At 41.1% G+C, this 24,357-nt stretch overlaps 2 protein-coding genes across 3 annotated transcripts in view; one reads left to right on the forward strand and one right to left on the reverse strand.

Annotated features, from left to right (window-relative positions):
- LOC119492627 (homeobox protein orthopedia-like) overlaps positions 1-17,963 on the reverse strand; it is a 68,658-nt gene extending 50,695 nt beyond the window's left edge. The window contains exon 1 of the mRNA XM_037777201.1: positions 17,830-17,963. The gene's annotated coding sequence lies outside the window, so the exon portion shown is untranslated. The remainder of the gene's footprint in view (positions 1-17,829) is intronic.
- LOC119492626 (secretory carrier-associated membrane protein 1-like) lies at positions 17,954-24,335 on the forward strand. 2 transcript variants are annotated; one of them, XM_037777197.1, is made up of 10 exons: positions 17,954-18,180; positions 19,882-19,962; positions 20,184-20,297; positions 20,440-20,451; positions 20,745-20,856; positions 21,453-21,581; positions 21,870-22,029; positions 22,212-22,313; positions 22,401-22,518; positions 22,923-24,335. In XM_037777197.1, exons 1-10 carry the CDS (start codon positions 18,124-18,126, stop codon positions 23,082-23,084), a joined length of 1,047 nt encoding a protein of 348 aa, XP_037633125.1. In that variant the 5' UTR covers positions 17,954-18,123; the 3' UTR covers positions 23,085-24,335. The 2 variants fall into 2 exon arrangements, with proteins under 2 accessions (XP_037633125.1, XP_037633126.1); XM_037777198.1 differs by lacking the exon at positions 20,440-20,451 and having other exon boundaries at positions 17,957-18,180.
- The last annotated feature ends 22 nt before the right edge of the window (positions 24,336-24,357 follow it).

Raw genomic sequence — 24,357 nt, forward strand, 5'->3', positions numbered from 1 at the left:
ACTGGTGAAACTACACAAATAAAATAAAGGAGCTACTTTAGAACAAAACCTATTTAGTCAAAACCTGATTTCCATTAAGAGATACCTGATGGATGGAAAACTTTTATAACACAACAACAACAAAAATACTATTTAATTTCAAGGAATTCAAGGAAGTAAAATAAGTTCCGTTTTCATATTTCATCATTAAAAAACATTCAGACCAACTTTAAAAAAAAAAAAAAAAAAAACATTCAGACCATCTTTTAACAAAAACCTGAGAGATTTTAACAAAAAACTGAGCAGAATGTATTTTTCCTGTGCAACTTATAAATATAAAATATTTCAGAGATAGAGACACAGAGAAGACCAGTAGAGTCAGCTGTGACACATTTTCTCAAGGCCAGATGAAGTACTAAGAAACAATGCACTTTAAATCAACTTATTCAATGACAGGGTCATCCCCTAAAGATGCTGTACCTCCAACAAAGAAACTTAAATAATAACTCAAATCAGTTAATCAAAACAAACACAGTTACGTAACCTGGAAAATATTAGAATTCTGGTAAATTACAACGATAACTCTTAATAAATAACTATAAAAACTGAACGTTACAATCTTTAACCATCCATCTTGGCTTCAAACTACTAAGATTACATTTTCAAACAACCATCATAAATATGTTACACTGCAACTGTCATGTCTTTGGGCCTAATTTGGTATAATTTCGGGCATTTCTTCCAATGCCAGAAAGAAACCGTTCTCATCCCAACTCGTCACATACTGACGCTTTCTCAGAACCCCTTGGCGCACTGGGTAGCCCACCACGTCAAAATACGATGCTTAGCTTTAGGCATCAAAACCACTCACTGAGGTATAGGAAAAAATGTCATTAAAATGATTACGTTTGTATAGAGTAAAACTTTACATTGTGAACACAAAGACAAACAACATGTTGTTCGTTTGACACAAGACATAAACAGCGGTCTCCTGGATGAGAGCTCTGTGTTTGTTGGACCAGCCCGTTCTCATTCCCAGGGTGTCAAATACAGAGGCCTTATCACAGTCGGTGGCGTTCCGTAAACCGTTGCACACCGCACCTTTTAGCGCCAGTATGAAACGTACCGGGCGTTCCATTAACTACAATGTAAACCCATCCACGGCAACAGTACACGCTTCAAAAAAATGCACCCAGAGTGTGGTGACGGCGGGCGGGAGATTAGGTGAATGGGTCTAACAAACGTAAGGCTTTCATCCATGAGGCCGCTGTCCATGTCCCATTTGTCGCGTTACAATCAGTTGTTCGTTCGTGTGCCGTGTTCACAACGTTCAGAGTCATTTTCACTTTACAAAAATTAGTATTGAGCTCAACCATGTAGTTTTTTCCTAACCCTAACTATAGTGGTTTTGATACAAAAAATAAAGTGACGTCGACGGGCGTGACGTCGAGGGGCGTGAGGGGCCGAGGATGTGACCAAGCGGCAGTATGTGACAAGTTGGGATGAGAGCGTGTTGTTGGACTCCACCGCATCTCCCATCTGCCCGATGTGTTTTTTTTTTGCTTTTTAAACTACGTCCCCACACTCCGACCAGTTTCTCTGAGTGTTTAATATTGACGCGGATGGTTTTACATTGTACACAGTTGAAAGCCTGGTGTGTCTCATACAGGTGCAAAAGGGTGCCTTCTGCGTCGGTATCAAATGCGGAGTGGCGTGACAAAGCATTGGTATATGACACCCTGGGAATAAGAACGGGCTGGTAAGACAAAAGTTCTTATTTTCCATTTTCAAAAAGGTAGTCACAGACATGAACTGTTTTATGTATGTAGAAGTAATAAGAAACCACAAGAGGTTTGTTCTAGTTTCTGTGGTGGTGGAGCCTGTGACAGCAGCATGTAACAGGAATTAGTAGGCATAAGAAGAGTGGTGTCACCTGATAAGATACTTATAGTGTTTTGAGCTGTTTAACATCATTATCACATTTTCAGATTAGTCAGTCAGCTACAGGTGTGCAGGACTAAACTAACCCAATGTTCATGCAGTAACATACTCTAACAGGTTGGCTTTGTTTAAAAAGCCCTTGAATAAATCATCAAGTTATATATTAAAATAATCTTTACTTCCCCTTTAAGAGACAGCTTTCTCCACTCAGCAATATACAGTATGTATATAGGTTATATATGTGTGTGAGTCTACATATGTTGGTGTGAAATAGTTGTCTCTGTGTCTAGCAGGCTAATTGCTCTCAGCAGTATTATCTCATTAGGGCCCATCAGCATTTGACATTTAAATACAGAGCTGCTAAAAGCCTCTGTGCTTATTTAATATTAACATTACCATCCGTCACATCCTCCAGAGAGGCAGGGCGGGCATGGGCCTCGGTCTTGTTAGCTCCTTTTCTCCTGACTCCCAGCTCTTGAAGCCTCTGGGTCATTTTTTTCTTAAATCGCCAATTGATGCATTTAAGAAGAATAATGTTGCTAATAGCTACAGTGAGAGTGCGGCAAAAGGGGGAGAGCACAATTGTACTGTCAGTGAACATAGTATGAAATAAGGAGGGGATGCTGAGATGAGTGAAGGTAAGCAGGAAGGTGAAATGGAGGATGAGAGATGGAGGAATGGGAGAGGGTGAAAGAGAGGGAGGGAGGTCAGCAGAGCGGTGTTAGAGAGGGAAGGTAGAGCCTGATGGGCACCAAATGAACAAATTATGACGGGCTCCATTTTGCAGGATGGGGTCACACCCCCCCACCCCACCCTCCTCTCTCCTCCACTCCTCCTCTCTTCTCTTCTCTCTCTGACAGTTCAATTTCCCCCTCTCGCCTCCCTGCTCCTGCCTGCTAATTGTGAGTGAAGCCTTATCATTGGGCCCCCCATCCACCCCGGGTCCGAGGCATCGCGGTGTCTGAGAGAGGAGACTGGAATGTCAAAATGTTTTCCGAGACAGCAAACAGCCAGAGAGACGTAGGTCACACACAATAAGACCGGACGTTCATCTGGATGCAGGAGCACAGGATGCACCGGACGAAAAAAAAGACTATAGGAAACGTTGCAATAGTGGAAAATGTAATTCATAAATTCATTCTTTCATATCTTCTGTTAAATGTGTGAGACAAATGATCTCTGCATGCTTTTTCTAGTGTTTAGCTTCTTGTCAGTGGTCTGAAAGATTGGCTGCAGCAAAGGGTAACTGAGTGCCAGCTGTCAATCAGATACAATCATTAGAAAACACCTCCGTTACACCGGGGGCTATAAAACTGATCTGATAGATTCTGTTCGAAAACATATTGGATTTTCAGACTAAGAAAATCAAACATGCGCATTCACGGCAGGAGCTGGATTGATTCATGTGCTTTATAAAAACGCCTCACACACACACACACCTCTACCCAAATCTTGGCTGAGAGCACTTGACTCCTGTGTGCAAAGTGGAGCTGAGGCATGTTATTTACAGACTAGAGGAGGCCAGGTGTAAATGACACCTGAGGATAAAGCTCATCTCACACCAGTGCTCAGCCCTCTGTCTCTACTTTGTCATTTGAAATTGAAGCATTGCCGAAGAGCATTTGCTCATGGTTTCCTTTTTAGTCGCACCGTTCCCTCTGTTCATACGAGACAGAAAGACAAACACGCCGAGAGACATGAGGCAATCTTTACTCGGAGGGGAGCAGCTGGCTGCTGGATAGGTTGGGATTTAAAGTGCTTTAGTGGTCAGCTGATACGGCTGATCTAAGGTCAGAATAATCTGAATGCAGGAGGAACTATCAGGGGCGACACAGGACAGAATCACTGACCCCAGACGTCCCCCATCACAGAGAGCTAGATGGAGGGTAAGAACGGGATTGAAGGGGAGAAGATTCAGAGCAAGAGCGTGAGAGAGAGAGAGAGCGCTCATCTATATTCCAACACTGGTAATGAGGGTTAATTCATTGGTTAAGGATTAACAAGGTGCAAGAGTATGATAGGCAAGCGGTTGCCTTCTCGAATATAAGTTTAAATCAACCCCATTATGCGTGATGTAATTTCAGCTCCAGAGCCCCGCCCAGTGGGAAAGTAATTATGCCGTGACTTCAGGGACTCTTCTTAAAGTAAAAATACAAACCTGTGGTGCACTGACACAAAGGAGAGGTGGTCCATTCATAAGTCAGAAGTTATTTTCATTGTCCTTCTTTAAGACAGTCGCTCCCTTCGTAAGTCACACAACATCTCACATTGTGCAATTAAGTCTAAACCTATGAAGTTTTCAGAGGGATTAGATGCACTAATCTTTACATATCTATATGTGTGCCACACAAAAGGGCTAAACACATTATACCAGCATCACCTTCGTGATTGCATTATACATTGCTTCTGCTGTCCACTACACATCAGCTTGACAGTGACTGCCATTTCAACCCAATATTATGCTTAAGCGTGTAATATACCCGCCTGTCCACTAGAATATAGTGTGTCAGTGTCACGTTTCGAGGCGTGAATATTACACACATGTATGAAGCTGCAGTACCAGCAGGGGGCAACAAAACCACTCACTTAGGTTTAGGCAACAAAACCACTTATTTTAAGCCCAACCATGACATTTTTCCTCAACCTATCTCAGTAAAATAAGTACGGAAACAACGTAACATTAGTACGGAAAACGCATCACAAACGTCACTAATGTAACTTACAATACACCGCTCTCTAACAGCGGTCTCCTGGTTGAAAGTCCTGTGTTTGTTAGACCCGTCCACCTCCCCACCCACCATAAGCAGTCTTTCTCTCTCTTTTTATTCTACGTCACTACCTCTTAGCATAGCATATTCACGCGGATGCATTTACATTACAGTCAGTACAGACTACATGGCGTGAAAATGACACGCCTAAAGCAAGAACGGCGTTCTTATTACACGCTTTTGCCTTGCGCATTTATTGTGTCATTCACACACTTTTCCCTGCGACCAGGCTGGCTATTTATAATCATTGAGTTTTAGTCTGCAGTGAAGTGTTTTTTTTGTTTGTTTTTCAGATCATGGTTATATTATATAAAGACAATTAAATATTGAGTGCTTTAAATGTTGAAGTTAGTTTGTTAATTGTTATTTAATGTAATATATGGGGTAATGTAATTAATACAAATCATTAGTATCAATATTTGACTACATTATGCTGGTGATCTTATTGTATGATGCTTGGCTCTTTATAAGGGACCTCATTTTAAATTTTTACCGGTGGACACAAAAGCTAAAACGATTGCATGTATCTTAAATCAAGACAGAATTTAAAAACTATCCATACTTTTACATTTAGTAGGATTCCGAAAATGTTAATTTCATGAGTAATTATTAATAGAACAAGCTTATTTATCATTCAAAACAATCTATAAAATAGTATATTACATCTATAAAAACTCAGATGCATCTTTTTCACACCAAAGACAATCTAGGGTCTTTTCTCAAGTGTTTTTTCCAGTGTGTGTCAGTTTTGTTTAAGCTGAATGCAACTGATTTACAGTTATATATAATGAACATTTTCAATGTCAGAAGTGTCATATATTCACAGAGAAGTGTGATTTAGTATACTTATTCTATGATGCAAGCAGTAACGTGTTACAAAGTCTATGTTTGCGTACCTGAAAAACAATCTGGTAAAGATAAATGCAAAAGCATAAAATACACTGGTATATCTACATTAAAGTAAATACTGTTAAAGCTAAAAAAATTAGTATAAATGCACATCAGGACAGGGCTCTAATGTTTAAGGCACATACCATGTGACTGCAATGGCCTCAGTTTGATTCCAGCTGGGGACCTTTGTTGCATGTCAGGCCTTCTAACCATGTTTCTATCTCCACACTGTAAACTGTCAGAGGCAAAACAGGTCGATCCAAGCAGGTAAAAGATGACAAAACTGTTTATTTTGGAGAGCAAAGCTTTGATATTGAAACCAGCTGATTGTCTGTCAGGTCTAAAAAAAAATTGCTTTTTTTAATAAACTTATAAATTAAGAAATGAATCTGCACATTCAGTTAATAACTGGGTTTTGATCTCTGTGTGTGAGAAATAAGATGGCCCTGACCTCCAAGGCAAGCCCAGACTAACTAATGACGGCCTGAGCTAAGCTAATATTTCATCATCAGCTAGCCGGTGTTGGAATGATCTTGATGCTATTAGCAGACTAATGGCTAAATACTCCGGCGCTGCTACAGAGGAGCCAGCCACTGACACACTTAGCATCCGTTGGCTCGTTTAGCACCGACACAAATGAGCATGTGAAATGGAGACATGAGAGGGATGGGCACACCAGTGACCCCTACATATATATACATGCACATACACAGACACATACACCGCCACCACACACACAAGCACGGACATGGTGACCCCTACACGGTTGATGAGACGGGGAGCTGATATGCGAGTCAGACGGAGCCACATTTGTAAAAAGCGATAGCCAATTACGGCAGCCCGGGCTGGGGGATAATAGCCTGCCTGTCAGGCTCTGTGTGCAGTATATGCGAGCGCATGCATGTGTGTGTGTGTGTGTGTGTGTGTGTGTGTGTGTGTGTCTGCGCCAGAGCACGTAGTACCCAAGAGTGAATATCGGGTTCCTATTCTCATCTATTTGCCCTATATCTCCATTCCTTAGATATTAATTTCAGAGCAGTGCCGCAGCACAGGGCCCAGGTCGTTAGTGTGATTCATCTGGGCGTCATCCAAGATGGGCATGAAAAAGACAGAAAGAGTAAACCATGTCTACCAAAATGGGAGGCATATTTCTGTAAGATTTCAGCAGCATGGAATAATGGGGAGGTTTTTATCCATAATACTCTCTAGCCCTGCTTTATATCACAAATGATGTGAGATACTGGGTGAAGCAGAACATAAAGACAGAAAATAAAAAAGGACTGGTGAAATATAAGGAACATATTCCAGAGCGTCAGGAAGAGGAGAACGAACTACACTCATGATCACAGAAAGATTAACATATTAGTGATGGCATATTATCCTCTATACTGTATACGATGCTTCAAAACAGTCCAACAATGCAAAATCATGTGCCATGAGCCACGAACCTCTGTCATATAGAGACATTGAATGAAACAGAGACAGAGGGAATAGAGGCAACGGCAGCAGGGACATTGGTTTGAAAGCTCAAACATCAGTGTTTGTCCTGTACTTTCCACAGACACATGATCTCCTCAAGGACTCGGCCCTGTCAGCCGCGGTGGCCAACCACCTGAAACAGAGGAATGATAGACTATCAGAGGAAGGGAAACTGTTCAAGGGAATTGTGTGGATTTAGTGGTCTAGTGCTGACACATGGCTTTGAGCATGGTAGAAAAGCACTTTAACTCTTCAGTGCTTTTATCGTGTGTACACACTCCATAAAACATGGGTCTATGTCAGAGCCTACAGTACAGTAACACACACACACACACACACACACACATAACGCATGCATGACGTTCGCTTTGGAAGCAGCAAGGTTGTCAGAAGAAACCAAATCTTTTCCACTTTTTCTTTAACAACAATTGTGTTACTGTGAATGTCCCCTGATGTCAGTCAATAAGAAGAGGTTGATGGTTATACATGCACAAAATATTCAGTTTTTGCCCTTATTCCAAAAAAGACAATATTCAAGCTGTTTACATGGCTAATGAAAATGAATATCTCACTAACATTCCCGTTTACGTGCAGCTGTGCATACTCCAATTAACGTAACCAGTGGTGTTCGACCATGGGAAGACAGCCTCTCTCTCTTATTCCTTCAACCACCTTCTTGCGTTGCAATATTATTTGTGCATATCCAAAAACTTGTTGATGTCCATGTCTTTCATAATGTTTAAAAGTAGGTTTGTTCTCCTTCCGACCCGAAATGTGGGCTTTTCTTTTGGGGTATGCATCTCTGCAAACTGTTAGCTAGTTGGTTTGTGTCGCAAACTGCCGTAAAAATCCAAGTTGAGACGCATATATTCCAAATGCACTGTATACATGTTTAAAGAATGCTCCTAAAACTCGAATAATATCAGCCTATCCCACATGTCTTAATCGGAAAATGCTTCCATTTGAGGCTTAATACAGAACATCCAAACAGAATATGCTGTTTACATGATGATCCGTATTAAATTTGGAATATTCAGAATAATAGTGGAATATTAGTGTGCATGTAAATGTAGGCAGGGTCAAAAAAGCTTTTAAAACTATTGTAACTATTTCACATCACCGGCGACATAGCACAATCACTTCAACAGGTTTACAATATCCACAATGTCAGCAACCCGATTCTGCTTTGTTATCTGCATTTGTAGTATTTCAGCCATAAACTCATTTCCAATGGTGGGACCCACACAGACAGAGATTCGTGTACACATACACCCAACCACACTCCTGTATTTCTATTATAAATGCATTTTGTACCTGCAGTTGCCATCTTATCATTTCCATAAAATCAAATCACAGAGAAGGTAAAAATGAAAACCCTACAGAATTGAAACACACCGCAGCAAAAAAAAAATGTTATGGAACTGCTTTTTATAGCATTATTTGATTGAATTTAAAGTAGTTCTCTATAAAAAATTGATTAACTGAAAATAAATTATTTTTCAAGGGCTGGCAGGAAACAAGAGCATGAATTTAAAATATAGTCTGAAGCTGTTAATGGTTTGCTCCTGTTGTTCATATCTATTTGTATTGTGACACTGGAGAAAAATGGTCGTCGATGTGGTAGATTATAAAAGTTTTGACAATCTTATTTTTCATCAGCACGCCTCTCCTTGTATATTTATATACATAATTCATATGTGCTTAAAGAAATCCCAGATTGGGAGCTTTAATGCTGAAAACAAACAATGAAGTTAGAGCGTATCCTATGCGATATTCCCGTCTCTCCTATTCATCTCCGTAATAGAGATGCAAGCTCCGTAATGCTCGCTGGGAGCCAAGCATGAGATTGAGGATTTCTCACACACCATGCATTATTCATAGTCCGGAGCAACAGAGTGTGTAAGATGAGAATTACACAGCATGAAGAGAACAGGGGAGAGGGGAGAAGAGGGTGGAGAGGGGAGGAAGGAGAGGGGAGCAAAGGTGAGAGACCGTGTGGAAGAGAAAGAGATAAAGGAGAAGAAAGGAGAGCGAGATAGTGGACACCGTCAGACCTCCATTTCCTCTCCCTCTCAGGTTAACCCCAGGATTGTTTTTGGAGTTTGCGAACAGTGGGGTGGAGGAAATGAATATGGAACCGGGAGCCCCAGATAGCTCGACCAGATTGGCACACAATTTGCATTTGTTAAATGTGCGTCTTGTGAGTTGGTTTGTATTCCGAGCACAAGCCGAGTAGTGAGCAGGAAATTTCAGGGTTCTGTTATGATTCGTGTCCGGCCTTCGTTCTTCATAATGAAAAACAATGGGAAGTGAGTCAGGGTTGGAATTGATTTGTTTAACAATGGAAATGAACAAAGTAGGAGGCATGGACCAAAATAGGAGGCATGCTTTCTTAAATGAAAGCTCGGGACCAAGAAATTGCAAGATTGTGGCTGATACAATTTGACAAATGACTTCCACAGAATGATATGGAGCATTTTTCATCAGAATAATTGGTAGATGGATAAAAAAAAAAAATGATTTCATGTCCATTATAAATATTCCTGTGCTGAAATACGTGAGGCTGGCCAATAAACTCTCGGTGCACTTAAGTTACAGCTCAAAAAAGTTCTCAGATACAATTGTACAACGTAAAAGTAATTTATCAGCAACCATTTTCTGATGGTAATTATTAAACCAAAGCAGGATATGTATTATGAAATAGTAGCGATCAAATTTTAGTTATTCCTCTGATGACCCCCATTTGCTTGGTCTGAAAGCCTTTCACAGCAGAAGACTAATGTTATTAGTTTGCCAAGTTAATGGAATATTACATTATATATTTTTTTCCTTTCAACTTAAATATTTGAGCGTATGTGTGCATGTGTGTGTCTGTGTGCCTGTGTGTGTGTGCATGTACGTGTCTCCTCCGACGCAGCCCTAATGACAAGAATGTGATGGTTACTGGCTTTTTAACTTCCCAGTGATGAAAAGCCAGTATTAATTTAGGCTACAGATTTCATTTGTTCCGAACAGGAAAAACAATATAAATCACTTTTAGAGTGATTAGAGCGAGGGTTGGATTAATCCAGGCCTGATTAGGGCATTATGCTGGCTTGTTATGGACACACAGGGTGACTGACGGTAATTACTGTCTGTAATAGGAGAGCACACACTCAGTCAAGGCATGAGCCGCGGCACAGTGTGTGCGAATCTCTACGTGTGTGTGTGCGGTTATGTGCTGCATGTGTGAGCGTAGTTTGACTGAAACTGGGGTTGATAATGTTTGCTTTTCACCAATTACACGTTGAAATATGTAGACTGTGTGCAATCAAGAGTACGAGAGCTGAGAGCAGCCTCGTGCGGGAGACAGACGGAGATGTGGAGAGAGGGGGTATGCAGAGGGAGAGGTGAAAGAGTCATGGCTTTGTTTATGATTATTGATATCCTTAGACAAACATATTCACCCGGATAATAAAAACAGATGGCAGTAGGTGAGGCAAATATTACCCCGTGGAAAATTAGAGAGGTGCTAAATCAGCAAATCGAACCTCAATGTGCTCAACAGACACACATGCACACACACACACACACCTGAGTCTAATCCATACACATAATACAGACAACATCTACCTCTACAAAAAGTGTAGCACTTAAATTACTGATTGGTCTCATTCCATTATCACTTCCGCACAAAAATAAAATTCAAATATATATATATATATAAATCTAGAGTAATCAGTTTTATTCTTTTCAAGCTGCATTAATGCCATGGGTGTCTTGACAGTGCTAGAAAGCATATAGAGCAGATTCAGCAAAGCCTCCATACAGTATGCCAATATTGTCTTTATTATGGGGAATTTCCTGCAGGTGTAAAGCTAAATATCTTTTATAGTTTGGAAGCAGACATAAGGCGCCCAATGAGATGTATCCCATTAAAGGCATGGAAAATAAGTATGCATATTTAGCAGAACGCTGCACATCTCTCCTCCGACTGCACTCTCCCTCCTCCCGGAGCACTCCGTCTCTCTCCTCCATGCTCCTTTTCCTCTTTCTTTCTTTATGGCGGCAATTGTTCCTTTTCACCACATCATTGGTTGAAAGAGAACTTTAACACGCCGTTGGCTCAGCAAGAGCTCCACATGATTTGATAGGCTGAGAGGCCCCCCCACCACCACCATCCCACCATCCCGCCATCGGTCCCTTTGGGCTGTAAAACAACGGTCTAGAAGCTTATTTTATGAGTGCACGCCTCTGCTCTTTGCATGTTTATGTCAAACATTTGGAACAAATGGCATCCATTGGCTGGAACAACACAGATAAATCTCGTCAATTCACGGGCGAGGAGAGCAGCACAGGCCACCGAGAAAGTGGCCCACTTGATGGCTGACAAGGGGAGTGCTTGCATTATTCAATTAATACCTGAAAGGGGTATATTTTATGCAGCATTTACTAAAGCATCCACCAGTCAATGTGGCATGCACAAATACACAAACACACCCACCCACACAAACACAGGGGCTTGTGTTTGCATCCTGGGAAAAGACTGGACTCCTCTTCCATTTTGCCAAATCAAATATACAGTGAGAGCAAGCTAAAAGGCACTTTCAATCAGCCGCTCTGGGTCTGTCTGTCAATCTGGGAACAACAACAATCTAGCCTACTTGGAGTGGTCTAGTCAACATCCATTCCCCAATAAATTCAATCAGTGATGCTTTGTGTGTGTGCGCGTGTGTGAGTCGCGTGTTGTGTGCGTGTGTGTGTCTATAAGTGCAAGTGTTTATGAGAGAGGCAGAGCGAAAGACGGAGACTCTTTCCGACAGAATTGTTTTAGAACAACGCAGGATCATTTTAAAGTGACACCTGAATGTATGGAGGAACGTTGAATATTCAAGGGAAAAGATACAGACACATCCAGGTTGGGAAATACAGAAGTGAATACATTTTACTTTGAGCGTATTCCTCATTCAAAGTGACAATAGGAATCTCTACTTCGCCAAATAATCTTAGAAAGCCAAGTAGCGGAGTTAACAGGCCCGAGCTAATGACATTGATGTGGAGGGCTGCACGCTGGAGTGATTGTCTGACTGTTTGAGACCCAAAAGCAGCACCAGCAAGCTCATCATGGACCCCGCACTCTCATTATTTGGCCACAAATGGAAATGCAAATCGCTCGCTTTGCTGCGGACGCCTCAAATTTATTAAACTAAAAGGTTTAATTTCCATTTTTCTCTGCATCAGCTTTATTTATAAATGTCGTGCCCTATGAAGACCCTGTTATTTTCACCCTCTCCTGCAGGCTCTTAACAAATCTGCTCATTAATATGGAAATGGAGAATCAATCGCTTTTCCGGCGACGGAGCGCCGTTTCCCCTCTGCGGTGTGTAATGTGCTCTGACTGGTCAACAGCACAAACAAATTCACATGCATACACACACACAGAGCCCATATATAAAGCTATACATTACCACATATCTATATACAGTTTAGGGCAGGGCGATATGGAAAATCAAATATCACAATATTTTTTACCAAATACCTCGACATAGATATTGCAACGATATTGTAGGGTTGACTTGTGCTTTCACTAAATATTTACAAATGAGATTTTTGATAAATAATTATCCGTAATGTGGATATAATGACTAAGTGTGTAAAGGCAAATAATAGAACAGCTAAACAGTCAGAAAATGAAATCATTTTACTGTAATGTAGCCTGGAAAACCAGGAAAGGACGACACTTATTACCATATTACGATATCCAAAATCTAAGACGATATCTAGTCTCATATCACGATATCAATATAATATATATATATATATCTATATATATATATAATATATATTACCCAGCCTTAATACAGTTATATATTCCCATCTACATAAGAATAATACATTCTACATATATGATCGGAACATCAGTTCAACAGTGAATTTTGCAGCCCGTTCAGATTACTATCAGACTCCTGCCAGAATGGCACCAGATGTTGCAGCATTAATAACCCATAATATCAAGTCCTGCTTATCCAACCTTTTCAGAGCCCTAAAATAACACTCATAGACCTTAATGAGATCATTATGCACAAGGTTCTTATTCAGGGCAATACGAGGATAATTGCATCTGCAGCTTTTAACACTTGGTCGTCATGTTGGCCAGTAAATTGCTTCCCTCTCCCTCTCCATCTGTCTGTCTGTCTGTCTGTCTGTCTGTCTGCCTCTCTCTCTCTCTCTCCGCTCTCCGTCTCTTTTTTCTGTCTTTCTACAGTCAACAGCGGGGAGTGAACTATCACACCTATCCACTCTGGTCTGCGACCTAATGAACATTTCTAAATGGCCATGACCAGCTGGTTAAGAGACTAATGTAGCAGCTATTAGCCAAAGCGGTTGTTTCCTCACAGAGTCGTCTGTGGAAAGCAGCATATACGAAAGGCAAGGACAGACAGGTCCCTGCTTTCACACTGTTCTACTCACACACACACACACACATATATACAGTACATATACATAGACACACACACACACACACACACACACACACACGTTGCACAGCATGTTTATCTTTCACATTCTGCAGCAAACAAACCATGTGACGTATCCTCAACCCACAGTGCATTAGTGCTTATTAGGGCCTCGAGGTGTGGGTGCGTGAGTGTATGTGTGTGTATGTGTGTGTGTCTTATTAGGAAAATTCAGTTTCACTCAAGGTCTCAGCACTGCGGTTGCAGACCACTGGCCATTGATTATTCATAGAGTCTGTGATTGGGTCCATTAATACAAGATTAGGGAAGGAACCGATGCTCATTTTGTGTGTGTGTTTGCGGTGAGTGTGTGTGTTTGTGGACAGGACATGAATTGTAATGAATCCACAGTTTGTGTTTATCTAGAGTCTATCAATGCAAAACATTATATAGGTACAGTATATAAAGGCAGAAGGAGCACATTAGCAGGGTATGAAGGTGTTTAGTTACTTATTAACAAAAGCGCATTAGTATAAGTTAAGAGCATTTAGGTGTTAGGCTGCTATAAAACCAAAGTAACACGGTGCCTTTGTTTAAAAAATGAGCGCTAGGATTCAAACAATAAAAGGAAATATTTTAACCTCCATCATTTACCACATACTGTAAGATTTCCACCTAATAGCATTTGTTCTTCAATTGAAACTTAATCTGAGTAAATGGTGCTTAAATGTTTAAATCACATTTACAGGCTGTCAACTGATGTGATGTTCTTCACATGGTCACCCTTTGTTTGAATGAAAATAAATTGATGGCAAATGAGAAAGGATTCTGCAGAAAGGCTTTATGGGACATATTGGATCATAGCTCCCCCAAGTGGCCGATTTGGGCAACTAACAGAACCTCAAAGCCAATGTGGAAAAGCACACACACACACATCATGGGAGCTCTCAGGGGGTTTGATTCTTCTTATGGGGACGAGTGAAATAAAATGATTTCAAATAGTCTGGGATCGCTGCAGAGAAAGAGGTCAGTGTTACATATCGTGAAATAAGCAGTCTGGGTTCACCTCTCCAGCTCTTTCTCACAGACCAACTGAGCAGCAGACAGTTCCATGTATCATCATCCTCATCATCATTATCATCATTAACATAATCATCATAATCATCAAGTGGAGGAGATTGCTGTGGTGTTTGACCTACAGGAGCTCAAATGCTGTGTAGTGTGCATACAGTACAGGCACTGGTGTAAAAATAAGACCAGAAAATAATCATCAAATCATTTTCTTTATTTTATTTTAGTCAACCTCACAGCCCACGTGGGTGAGGTTTGCCTTTTACTTCCAATTAGGGGTAGTTAAGTTTTAATTTGTAGAAATATTCCCTTCAGTGTACAGAGAGAAAAACGATTTTGATGCTCCACATTTTTTTAGGATATGGCTGAGAAACAAAAGATGGAGATGGTAAAAGGAAGCAGCTATACATTTAAATAGAGGTTGACATCTTTGGGATACGAAAACAAAAAGAAATAAAATATTAATTCACAGCACTGCTGTATATTGAGTTCAGGCACACATGGTGAAAGTAGGGTTGAGAGCTTAATTGCAATTACTCAATGCAAAAACGCTCCACTACAAGTAAAAGTCTTGAATTCAAAAGTCTACTTAAATAGAGAAGCATTATGAGCAAAATGTATTCAAAATATCAACAGACCCTATCAGACTGTAGTGTTTTATTATTATTATTATTATTATTATTATTATTATAATAATAATAATAATAATTTTAGACTTTTTATTTAAAGAAATGTGTCATATTTTGTAAGCTCATCATATATTTCACATCTAAACTCTCAGTCTTCTAAGTGACTGCAGCTGTCAGATAAATCTAGTGGAGTAAATGTGTTGGAAAAATACAATCATGTGCACATTCCTAAGGTCATGACAGGTGACACTCATTGCCCTCAAGGCCAATATCTGTTCCGGTGTTGGTCACCTAGTCAACGAACTTGTAGAGCCTATCTGAGGACAAGTAACCCTAAAAAGGACAGAAGTGTCAGTCAGACAGACAGATGTCTCACATCAGTGAGATGTATGACTGTGAGCCTGCACACAAGGGTATAAATGTCACGAAACGGAGAGCCTCTGGGCTCTCAGCCTTGAACATTTATGTTGATGGTTGTTTGCCCACTTGCAAGTGTTTATTAAACCTTTAAAAGACTTTCTCTTGATTTTCGAGTCCTTCTTTACAGAAATTGCCTCCACAGTAAACAAAACAAAAAACAATGTTCCCTCTGAAATGTAGGGGGAGTACAAGTATACAGTAGCATAAAAATGGAAATACTTAATGTACTTATTTCTTTTGGAAATAATTGCAACAAACCACCAAAATGTAGCACAACACAACATGAAATGGAAAAATATTTGCTCTAGTGAAAAGTAGGACTATATGAAATATTAAATATGCTCTACCTGTCATATGTATATTTCAGTTTCTAAATGTATCGGTACCATCAACCTCATTATTTGAATTATTGAAGAGATCCTATTAATTATATTTTTGTCGCTGGATGTTTATTTATTTATTTATTTTTTTTTCTTTACTTTTGAGGTTATATTGTCATGTCATCATATTGTCGTGTTTGCTATGTGTATTTTGCCTGTATTAAATTTTTTTAAAAAAATCTTAAGGTTCAAAAAACTTTAAAACTGTACTAAAGGCTGGAACCAACCCAGTAAAGTGGGCAACTGCCAGGGGGTCCATGACCCCCAGAGTCACCTGAAGCCCCTCAGTCAGTTGCTTCTTGGCAATTTGCATAACTGCGTATTTGTTTGCACCACTAAAGTACAATATCAACTAAAGCGGATCCTGTGTTGTTAAATAATCATAGTCCTGTTCTATAGAGAGCCCCATGTTGTGCACATATTGAACATATCCTTAAATAAAGATCTGATCTGTAATTTTATCACCACAAACAAATTGACAAACAGAAAACGTGCAGGGGCCAGGCAATGGCACAGGTGGGACAGAGGAGGATGATGGCTAAGCTGTCATCCATGATGGAGAATGACTCCCACCCCATGCAGGACACCATCTCAGCACTGGAGAGCTCCTTCAGTGACAGATCTGCTCCACCCAAAGTGTGTCTGAAGGAGCGCTATCGCAGGTCCTTCCTTCCTGCAGCTGTCAGACTCCACAACCAGCACTGCTCCCAGTAGTCCACCTACACTTACACACCAAAAACTGACAATAACCTGATATTTTCAGGTGGAATTTCATTCATTCTCACTGTACAATATCATTTTCCACTTGTGCAATTGTGTTAATAGTCTGTTTATTGTCAATACTGTATATACTGCTCCTATTTTTATACTTCCTTCTATTTAAATGGTTCATACTTTGTTACACTTTGTTTAGCTCTTTTTTTACTGTGTTAGCTGATGCAGCTTGTTTTTTGCACTATCCCCTTTGCTGTTGTACACTGCAAATTTCCCGAGTGTGGGACTAATAAAGGAACATCTTATCTTATCTTATCTTATCTTATCTTAGGTGTACTGGTAGATGTTTGTGTCTCTATGTGCACTGTAGGCCTACTTGATGGATACTTGGAGGCAAATAGGTACATTACACCTGCACTCACAGAAAGTGTGAAATGGGGGGTTGGAGGTCAACAGGGGGCCCAACATCACTTTTTTTGCCCCCAGGGCCCCTTTATATGTTAACCTGGCCATGTCTCAAATGAAATGATGAGTGAACGAGGAAGAGCTTATTTCTGTCATTTAAATGTAATCATCAGTGTTCACATCCCAAATATAAAATATATGATTTCATATGTGAGACACCAGATACACCATTACGCCGCACTGCATTTGGGCAATCAGCTTTTTCTGTTAAGGCCACAAATCAGTGGAACACCAGTGGAACAGCCTGCCTGACAATGTGAGGAGCTGCAGCTCTATCAGCATTTTCAAAACCAACTTAAAACGTGTGTTGAAAGCTGCTCAGCTCTGTACTCACTGATCTTTACTCCAATGGTCTTCATGACTTTCTTTTACTTGTCAAGCATACTTTGTGATGTGCTATTGTGTGTTTTGTATGTTCTTTCTTGTATGACTGTAGTGTGTTTCTTTGTTTTGACCTGCCAAGTGGACTACAGATGTGAATTATCTTAAAGCTATAATCTGGTACGGTGCATCAAATAGTGACATTTATGTTTTAAACTGTACATGGTCCCTTTTAAATAAAATAATAAAAAAAAACACAAAGGGGCAGAAGTCCCTCATCCCAGTACACTATATTAATTATTATATTAATAATATGTATTATGACGTACTGTACCTGTCCAGACGTCATGCTGTCCGCGGTGCTGAAACTGTGACGTCAGAAGGCGCCGCTCATCACGCATCCGCTCATCACGCATCCTCTGCTGCCATCTCTCTGTGCTGCTGGCTACTAGCTTGCTAAGCTCAGCTCAGCGAGGGGGTCTCCATCAGGTCTCCATCAGGTCTCCATCAGGTCTCCATCAGCAGGAGGCGGAGCAGACTGCAGGCCAGCAGAGAGAGGCTGAACCTTCACCTGGAGACCCGGGAGCTTCTTCCACACAGAGGACACCGCTACTAGAGAGGCTGGACCATGTCCGACTTTGACAGCAACCCGTTCGCGGACCCGGACTTCAGCAACCCCTTCCAGGTAGCTCCCTGAGCTAACTAGCTAGCATGCTAACGTACAGTCCGCTCCAGAGCGCAGTGAGGCCGGACTCACTGTAGCATCCTGCTAGCAGCCTGACAGCTAGCTGGAGCTTCTCCTTGGTAGCTTAGCAGAGCGAGCTAGTCACCAGTCACATCGTTTATCTTTATCACTGACACATTATGTGGTTGTTCACTCTGTAGAAGAAGCTGTGGAGGATTAGCCAGCACGTTGTTGCAGAGGAGGTCTGTTTACTATGTTGTAATAAGAACTAAGAACAAAGACACGTGATGTTAGCTGCTAGCTCAGTAAACATGAGCTAACCGACTGATGCTAGCATCATCTCCAGCCCTCTCTGGGTCACGCAGGTTGAGGGGCTTTAAACGTGCTACTGGAGTTGTATATTGTCACAGCAGTGCTCCAACACAAACTTAAAGGTCCCATATTGTGCTAATTTTCAGGTTCACACTTGTATTTTGTGTTTCTACTACAACATGTTTACATGCTGTAATGTTAAAAAAATAACTTTATTTTCCTCATACTGTCTGCCTGAACATACCTGTAATTACCCTCTGTCTGAAACGCTCCGTTTTAGGGCATTTCAGACAGAATTGCAATGGAATTGCAATGGAATTGCGTTACTAGGCAACAGTTTGGGTCCATGTGTACTTCCTGTATGCTGATGTCATTCACATACACTGCAACAGGAAATAAACTGGGACACATTTAGAATGTTTATGTTTAAAACTGTGAAATGGTCTAAATGTTGTATATTTTTGACATCACAAATGGACAGGAATCCTAACAGCTTATTTCAAACGCACTATTTCTGAATACGGGCTGTGTGTATTTCTCCGTATATTGAACGTTTTGATACTTTCACAGTATTTATATAGCAGTTGAACCTGCTTTATGATATAAAAGATATGAAAATTTCACTTTTTACAATAAGGGACCTTTAACTTAGCATTAATTCAATGCACTGCACACATAAACGTCGCACACAATACCGACACTTAATATTGTCTTGAAACATTGACTTCCTCCTCATCTTAGTGGGGAGTGACACAGAACACCGATAAGATAATGCTAGTTTGTTTTTCATTATAATGTTAGGCTAAATGCAGGCTGTTTATTTGTGCTACAGTTGTGTATAAAACAGTTTATTCTCCCTTGTAAACTATGTTACCTTTCACCATGGCCAGGGGCTGCAACCAGTCTGCTGGTTTTCATCCTAACAGGACACTTGAGTGGCTGATTTAAATGTTAAGTCCCTCCCCTGTACCTGCAGGTGAGTTTATCAGTAGGTGGAGTCTTGGTTGGGATGAAAACCTACAAACTGTTGGCTCCTTACGGCACATGGTGGGTCACCATAGACTACCATAGACTGTCCTGTCTCGCAAGCATGTAGTTAGTGGCATTTCCCCAGTTCCCCTGGCTCCTGATCCCATTCATAGTGTTTCAAATGGCCACAAGATCAAGAAAGTCACATAGAGTAAGATTAACATTTCTGCTGTGTTGCATGTACATCCTGCCTGTACTGTTTGTCAACAGTAATAACTGGTCAGAACATAGACCCAGTGAACGTCTGGTTCAGCTGTGGTTTTTCATACAAATTATAGTTTAGCTAACAACAACAATAATTCAGTTTTGGATTTTGTGGTTTAACCCCTGAAACACTTTATGGTCCTGTCTGTCCCGTAGGATCCTTCAGTGACGCAGGTGACCCGGTCTGCCCCTCCTGGTGGTCTGGAGGAGTATAACCCCTTCACAGACGCCAGAACGGTCAGCTTAACTAGCATTTCCTTTTAATGAGTGTGTGCATCCGTGTGTTTGCGTGCTTCTGAGTCACTGACCTCATTTTATCCACTACCCTCTTTCTCTCTTCCTCTGTCACAAAGGATTTCACTGACAAAATATGACTGTGGCCTAATTACAATTTTGATTCAGGGTCTGTCTTTTGATTGCACAAATATTAATATAGCAGTTTTCTGCTGGTTTTACAGGCGGCCCCTGGGGATGCCCCCAAAGCTGCTCCTGCCCCCCCCCAGCAGAACACGCAGCCTGCCATCATGAAGCCCACAGAAGAGCCGCCGGCTTACTCACAGCAACAGACTCAGGTACTACACAGAAAACGTGTTTATTTATATATTGAATCACATGTAGTTTTATAGCACATATACAGACACTCTCTGTCTTTGTTTCTGGTTCACATTTCCTCTCGTCCTTCATATACTCATCTGTTTTCTGATGGCCTAACAGCGGCGTAATGAGGTACTGTCTTTCATCTGATGTTTTCCATATCCCTTTGTGTCGTTCGTTCCCCACTTGTAGCTTTCCTCTTGCAGTACAATTTTAGAGCTAGTTTAGTACTAACTGCAGAAGTGAGTTAACAATAGTAGCCGATTGCTTTTCCAATCGTAACCCTTTATTTTCCCTTCTCAAACTTACACACCTCTTAACTTACCCAAGTGGAAAAATACCCTCACTACTGACCTGATTGGATATCATCACTCCTGTCAGATGTTGGATGGTGGATTTTAAGAGCGTTTCTGTGTCCGTCTTAGGACCAAGCACGTGTTCAGGCTGAGTTGTTGAGAAGGCAGGAGGAGTTGGAGAAGAAAGCGGCAGAGCTCGATCGTCGGGAGAGAGAGTTACAGTCCCACGGAGCCGCGGGAGGTCAGTCAGTCAGTCACTTTATTCACTCACTTAACTCATCAAGCTCAGAGTCTGAATGGTCATTCCCAATCAAAGCTAGATTCATTACGGTGTTAAGACTAAAGTTGATGTGTTACCATGACAGCAACATTTCGTTCCTTTTGTGACAGACAGTACACATGACACAATGTTCATTTATTTACCAATATTCCCTCTGAAGCATTATATCTGTCCACGTATATTCTGTATCATAATTTGCAATGATTTATAACACCATGTATTTTATATTTTTTAATTAAATTTCAAATAGTGTTATATAAGTTTAGAAAGGTTATGTCATAAGTGTGAATCCACCAAACTTGATGGGAAAGCATTGTCAGTGCATCATCTCAGTTCACTCACACTCATACCTTACTCACATTGCTTTAGCCAGATAAGCTAAAACACAAGGTATTAACATGTTTTTTCATTGGCAGTGTACTGTAATTCATTCTTTTGTTTTGATTCATGCGCGCACACTTGATATATCTATGCTTCATAGTATATTAACTTAGTGGTAAAAATTCCGATATTATACATGACTTATCATCTAAACACTGTTGCCTTTGTCCACACAGGGCGTAAGAACAACTGGCCTCCTCTGCCAGAGAAGCTCCCCGTTGGCCCATGTTTCTACCACGACATTGCAGTAGACATTCCTGTAGAGTTCCAAAAGACCGTCAAGATCATGTATAACCTTTGGATGTGTAAGTGGATCATCTGACACACTCCTGTACTGAATATTATGTCATTTACTTTGATTCTCACACATTCCTGTCAGAACACATGGGTTTATAAGACAAACCCATATAAGCTATTAGAGAAGAGAGGCCACCTGAATCATCAAATAATATGCAGAAACACACCTGTCTGCTCATTTGTCACATTAGAAAACAAAGATATTTTGATTTACTTTGCTGATCGTACATTATAATTTACTGTGTTCTTGTACTGAAATGACGCTCAAGGTCTTCATTTTATTGTTTTTCTATCAGTTCATGCGGGCACACTCTTTGTGAACATGTTTGGCTGCCTGGCCTGGTTCTGTGTGGATGCAACTCGTGGTGTAGATTTCGGCCTGGCCATGCTATGGTTTCTGCTGTTTACCCCCTGTTCTTTCGTCTGCTGGTACAGACCGCTTTACGGGGCTTTCAGGTATGCAGATACATGGATAATTACACCGCCTTCTGCAGCAGTAGGCAGACTTTCACAGAGGAATTCATGTTTAATGGAGGATGAATTAATGACGGAGTTGGAAAAAAATGCAGTTTTTTTTTTAATTATTTTATTGCCCCCACGTTGCTCTCTCACTACTTTGTTCTCTGTCTCCACTACAGGAGTGACAGTTCATTCCGCTTCTTTGTCTTCTTCTTCGTCTATATCTGTCAGTTTGGGGTTCACGTTCTACAAACTATTGGCATCACTGGCTGGGGAACATGGTGAGGATTTTACGGATTCTCTTCCTACTACGAGTGCACGATCTGAAGTTCACTCCCATTGTCGTTGTTTTGTTTTTTTCCCCCCAGTGGTTGGATCGCATCTTTAACTGGTCTGAACAAAAGCATCCCAGTGGGCATCATCATGTTACTGATTGCAGCTCTCTTCACCGCACTGTCTGTGGGCTCGCTCATTATGTTTAAAAAGGTAACACAACCACGAAATACTCCTACATGTCAGCGCCAGTTCCTATGTTTAATAGATTCTATCTGAGATGCCACAAACCAAATTATTGGAGACAGCCTATGAAAATAAGGATAAGAACATATTAATAATGCGAATTATTTGAACACCATCAACAAATGTTTATATTGTTTGAATATTGGAGAGTGGACAGACACACTATGACTCGGAAATATCGAAGTGGTAAGAGTAAACAGGAAACTGCGTCATTATTATTCACTACTAACATTGAGCCAGTCAGTGTTGTGATTAGCCAGGAAACTAAACATCTGCCTAGCTGAATCATTCAATGCTGTCCTGAAGGCTTTACAGTAGATTTAAATCACTTTGACTTGATTCCAACTCATTTTCTTTCCTGCTCTTTCCAGGTGCACGCACTGTATCGTACCACCGGTGCTAGTTTTGAGAAGGCTCAGCAGGAGTTTGCGACAGGGGTCATGTCTAACAAGACCGTTCAGACTGCGGCTGCCAACGCTGCAGCTAATGCTGCCACCAATGCTGCTCGTGGGGCCTTCAAACCTCAGCCATAAACTGACATGCACACACACACACACACATACACACACACACACACATGCTCACACATACAAGCATTTACACACACACTCTCAAAAGTTGGAGATGCACAACTCTGGCCCTGAAGGCTCTCAGATCAAATTGATTCTATTTATGGACGCTGTCATGCTCAGATTGCCCCGCACACTTTGCTCAAAAAGTGCAAAGAGTCAGAGGCCAGAAATAAGTTAAAGAAAAGTTAGTCAGATAAAGTAACCAGAGTTGTCCACCTTCACTTAAAACCAGTAAAAACTCTCCTACATTCTTCCCGTCTGCTTTTCAGTCAGATGACTCTTCTGCTCACATCCCTTGAAACATCCACTAAGTGGCTCAAGGTGTGCTCGGAGTGTGTGGGGTTTCATCTCACACTCTCTCACTCGCTCCTTCGCTTTTCCCTGTTCTTCTTCTGTCACCTTGAGGTGATCCTAGGTCAGGCAGAGGTTCTAGCATACCTTATTTTTGTCATGGTGATGCCCTCCAAACAGCTTCCTGCCTGGTTAATTCAGCATTAGAGTTTTGAAAAGTGATAATCTGATCATGGTGTTTTGCACATAGTTCTGTTTTCTTGGTCACATGCCGAAAGTACAGTGTATGTTTGACTGGCTGGGCCTGCGCGTGTGCGTGTGAATGTGTACTTCATTTAAAGAGAATTATGGCTGTGATTTTGTTTTTGTTTTTTTAAGTCATTTAGATCTGACCGGTAAATTGTTTCTTGTCCTACATCTGTGCTTCTATTCTGAGACATCCCGGTAGCTTATATAAGTAGAAATACGTTGGTATGTTCTGATTTAAGGAGCTGCCTGCAGCCCCCAGCAGTGATCCACCTGTCAGTTTTACAATTGTCCCACTTTGAGTGCTACTTTGATTGGCGACGTGGACTGGGTCTGTGGCTTACCGAGATCTGACAGCATGACAACGACATGCATGTTTAGCACACTAAAGGTAGCTGTTTCTTTGTCCACTATTAGCCTTTTCTCTGGCTACAGGTGGTAGCTGGTTTAGGGGGGGAATGTCTGCCTACCTATTTTCCCTCGATTGGTTTCTGTGAGAAGGGAGCCGTGAACTTATTGCATGTCCCGGTGGCTGTTTGACTGATTGATGATGTTCGGATCTATTTGTGAAGACGCGCTGAACACCCAGGTCAGTAGGGGTTACCAAGTCTCACCACAAACCTAAAAGAGGGTCAGTCAGATGTTTTCGTGGCCCGGTGCACTAAAAGGCGGAGGGAAAAAAACGTGAGAAATATTC

Source organism: Sebastes umbrosus, chromosome 8 (assembly GCF_015220745.1).
Source record: "Sebastes umbrosus isolate fSebUmb1 chromosome 8, fSebUmb1.pri, whole genome shotgun sequence".
Lineage (NCBI taxonomy): Eukaryota > Metazoa > Chordata > Actinopteri > Perciformes > Sebastidae > Sebastes > Sebastes umbrosus.